Raw genomic sequence first — 3,573 nt, 5'->3', positions numbered from 1 at the left:
ATCAAACTGACCCCTAAAGATTCAAGTTTTCATGGTTAAAATTATGAAAAACCTCAGTCAAAAATAAAGGCTGTTTAAAAAAATGTGAAGGAATCTATTATTGGCATCCTGAATCAAATAACACACATATTTGGTAGGATAATATTTTGCGTGGTCTTCTTCCTTTGGATTGAGTTTAAAGTCATTGTGGTCAAGGGTACAAGTGCTAAAATAGTTGTTTACACATTTGCTCATATAGCCTTTATTTATGGACAAATGCCTTTCATATTTGGTAGGAAGATAATTCCATGGTATATATATTCTTTATATTATATATTAAATATATATTACAGCTATCGTTTTTTTAATATTTTCATGTGCATAAAATATATACAAGACCTTATACTCATAATGAAATACGAAGCGTGTTCTTCAAAATGTTTTTACCTTTATGATGTTTCTTCTAAGAACGATAAGCATGATTTTTAGCATTTATGTTAATGTTGAGCTTGTGATATTATTAATAATGGTGATAAAGTTATGATTGCTTTTTTTACCTTTTTTCTTCTTTTGATATGTTTCCTCGGAGATCTCGGCATGGGCATCGTTACCTCTGGCTGAAAACATATTATGATAAAGATAATGCATGACGATAAAGTGTGAACTCAAAGAAAATAAACATATGATTATTATCATTAATGCCATAAAAATAATAAGAAGAATTATTTGAATAAGGAAAGTGTAGGTTGTAAAACGTGCATTTTGTTACTTTAATTAGCTTAGATTTGTAAGAACATATGTAGGCTTAGATAACTTAAATAATGCCTTACATTTTTCTGCAGCTTTTTGTATCTCCTTTATTGCATTTTCCTTTTCTTTGTTGACAGTTTGAACTCCATCATTGGCAACACTTTCAAGGGTTTCTTTTCCTTTTCTTGCCAAGTTTTCTATCTCCTGAATCGATTGTTTTACCTTAGCATCAAAAGCATCAATGGACGAGTTTATCGCATCATTCAGCTTGGCAAGTGAAACATTTCCCTTATCTTCAATATCTTTTACTTTTAAGTTAATTATGTCAATCAGCTCTAATTTTCTTTTTTCAGTCTCCTGTTTGTACTCATCCATCTCATTTCTTATTTGTTCCTGAATCGTTTTTCCCACATCTTCCAAAACTTTACGTACAACGTCTTTTCCAATGATCAAATCGTCACTTTGAAGCTGAAATTATGGAGAAAGGATTGAGTGCATCGAACTATTTATTATCAATTTTTACAGAATACCGTGTCATTTACATGTATAGTACATCATTTCATACATTTTCATGCAATTAAGTTAATATTTATCTTTTTTATTTTATAGCGTTTTTTTCCAAATGTTTTATTTTATATACGGATTGCCCTAGCCTTTCCTAATATGGAACAATTTGAAACATTTATTATTAAGTAATTTAGGAATGTAAGGATTGGCATATAGCATTTCAAAACGATATTAATACGAGTATTTATTAATAAGTTTCTTTGTCAGATTTTCATTTTGAATGGATTATTTTTAAAAACAGTCAACAAACAATTTCAAATGTGTTTTAGAAAATTAATTTCTTGGGAACTAGGAAATAATGCCAGAATAACAAATTAACATTTGACATACTGATTGTTTTTTTAACATTTTTTTACATAATTAATATACCAATTAAGTTACGTTTGTTGGTGGGTTTACTCTTGATGCAGCTGAAAAGCGTTTGTTTGATAAATAACCTTAAAGGCAATACCGCTGTTTTTCAAAGTTATTTTATAACCTCTCATTTTGATCTAAAAAAAAGGTGCTAAGTTTCAAGTAAAAACTTTTGGCAGTTCTGAAAATAGTGTTAATGGTGTATACGAATAGCCAATAGCTTAGTGATGACCCCGTTGAGTAGGATAACCTCACTTTTATTCGTTAAGTCGATGTCAAAAATAGAAACAAAAATGATTACCTTTGCCAATTTTTGAATTGCATTGTTTGGTGATTTATTCATTGCTATGAATCCAGGATCCGTCAAAATATTGTTTAAAATGGTAAAATACTGTGTTAGATCTGTATCCTCGACCTCCAGATTAGGAGAATGTCTGACAGCTTTACCAACATCTCTACCCTAAATTTAAATATGTTAATACAGTTTGATCAAGTGAATAGTTCAGATATGATATTTCTTTGACCAATACATGTTAACGATAAATTCAACAAATTTCGTTATGACAGTTGTAGAGCACGTCTTTACAGTACAAAGATGGACAGACTGTGACATGAAACAACAAAACAACAACCAAACGGTGTCATGTAGTCAATTGCTCGTTCATACTTGTTTCAATGATGACTCATATGATCTTTATTGTTTCCTAATATGAAGCTTACATTTGTGAAATTAAAGAAAATTTAGAAACCAAATTAAATATACAATAAATATAAATCTCATTATTTAACTGTTACCTTGTCAAATATATTATTCTTCTTGGACAAGTCGTCTTTTATTTTCGTCTCAAATCCTTTGTGATTAATAATGACACTAATGATGCCATTAAAATCAGTATCTCCAGCGTTCGATACATCCTGGTATCCGTCATGCGGGAGATAACATTTGGCAATTTCCCAGGCATTGCTGCACCATTTTGTTGCGTCCGTATTTTTATATGACGGACCATGATATCGATGTGCCCTTTGAATCTCAGATTTTAAAAGATGACAAACTTTATTCGGGCAGCCAGATGGGCGATACTGTGTTGCAGCGTTTTTATGGTAACTGCATGTTCCACGTTTAACGTTGCAAATGCTGTTTGTTGGACAAAAAATCAGATTTTCCGTACAGCAGTTTAAACAGGTGCTTCCGGCTGGTAGGCTGTTTGACGAGGAAATAGTATTTAGAGAGTTTTGCTGGAAATCTTTGACTTCATTAACAATAACTGGCTCTATTTCCTCTTTAATGTATAAAATGGCAATTGCAGCCTTAATCCAATTAAAAAAATTTGAATTTGAAAATTTTGTCTGCATTGTCGGCACTGTCGGCACTGCTGTAGCCATCATATAATTTTTCTGATTAGCTGGGTCATCTTCTAAGGTTCCTTAAATCAAAAATATGAAGTGTCAATTCAATTAATGTATATCATGTAGAAGGATTACAACAAGTTTAGATGACTTGCTCACATACTGTAGGAGATGGGTATTAATCGTTAACAGTAACAGATCAATGCAGTGGAGTCTAGTGAATTTGGTGGTGAAGGTAATATTTCACACAGCCTAAATTGCATGACTTCATCAAAGGACAGCACAGTAAGACACTTTGTCAAAATCTAGGTCAGCTGATATCAAAGTTCACTTTACATCTTAATCTGTGCACATGGTTCAAATTTCATAGCTGTACATCTTAAGACAAGAAAGTAGGTCACATCATCAAAATCTAAGACTGTGCACATGGTCACAATTATATTGCTATACATCAAAGGACAAAAAGGTAGGTAACTGTCCTCTTGCACAAGGCCAAATTTTTACCCAAGGGTTTAATTCAAAACAATCTTGATACAGGTCCACCAAACAATATTTCATGTCAAATATCTAAGCTGT

At 31.8% G+C, this 3,573-nt stretch overlaps 1 protein-coding gene across 1 annotated transcript; it reads right to left on the bottom strand.

The window, feature by feature from the left end:
* Positions 1-352: 352 nt before the first annotated feature.
* On the bottom strand, positions 353-3,074 carry LOC132736368 (uncharacterized; the record flags this gene model as incomplete). Its single annotated transcript, XM_060723525.1, has 4 exons — positions 353-596; positions 810-1,197; positions 1,952-2,110; positions 2,446-3,074. Coding segments are annotated over 4 exons (1,301 nt in total), but the record flags the coding sequence as incomplete, so codon positions are not given.
* Between the last annotated feature and the right edge of the window lie 499 nt (positions 3,075-3,573).

This window comes from Ruditapes philippinarum, unplaced genomic scaffold, assembly GCF_026571515.1.
Source record: "Ruditapes philippinarum isolate M1 unplaced genomic scaffold, ASM2657151v2 ctg6631_1_1_1_1, whole genome shotgun sequence".
NCBI lineage: Eukaryota > Metazoa > Mollusca > Bivalvia > Venerida > Veneridae > Ruditapes > Ruditapes philippinarum.
This window is presented reverse-complemented; position numbering and strand designations above follow the sequence as displayed.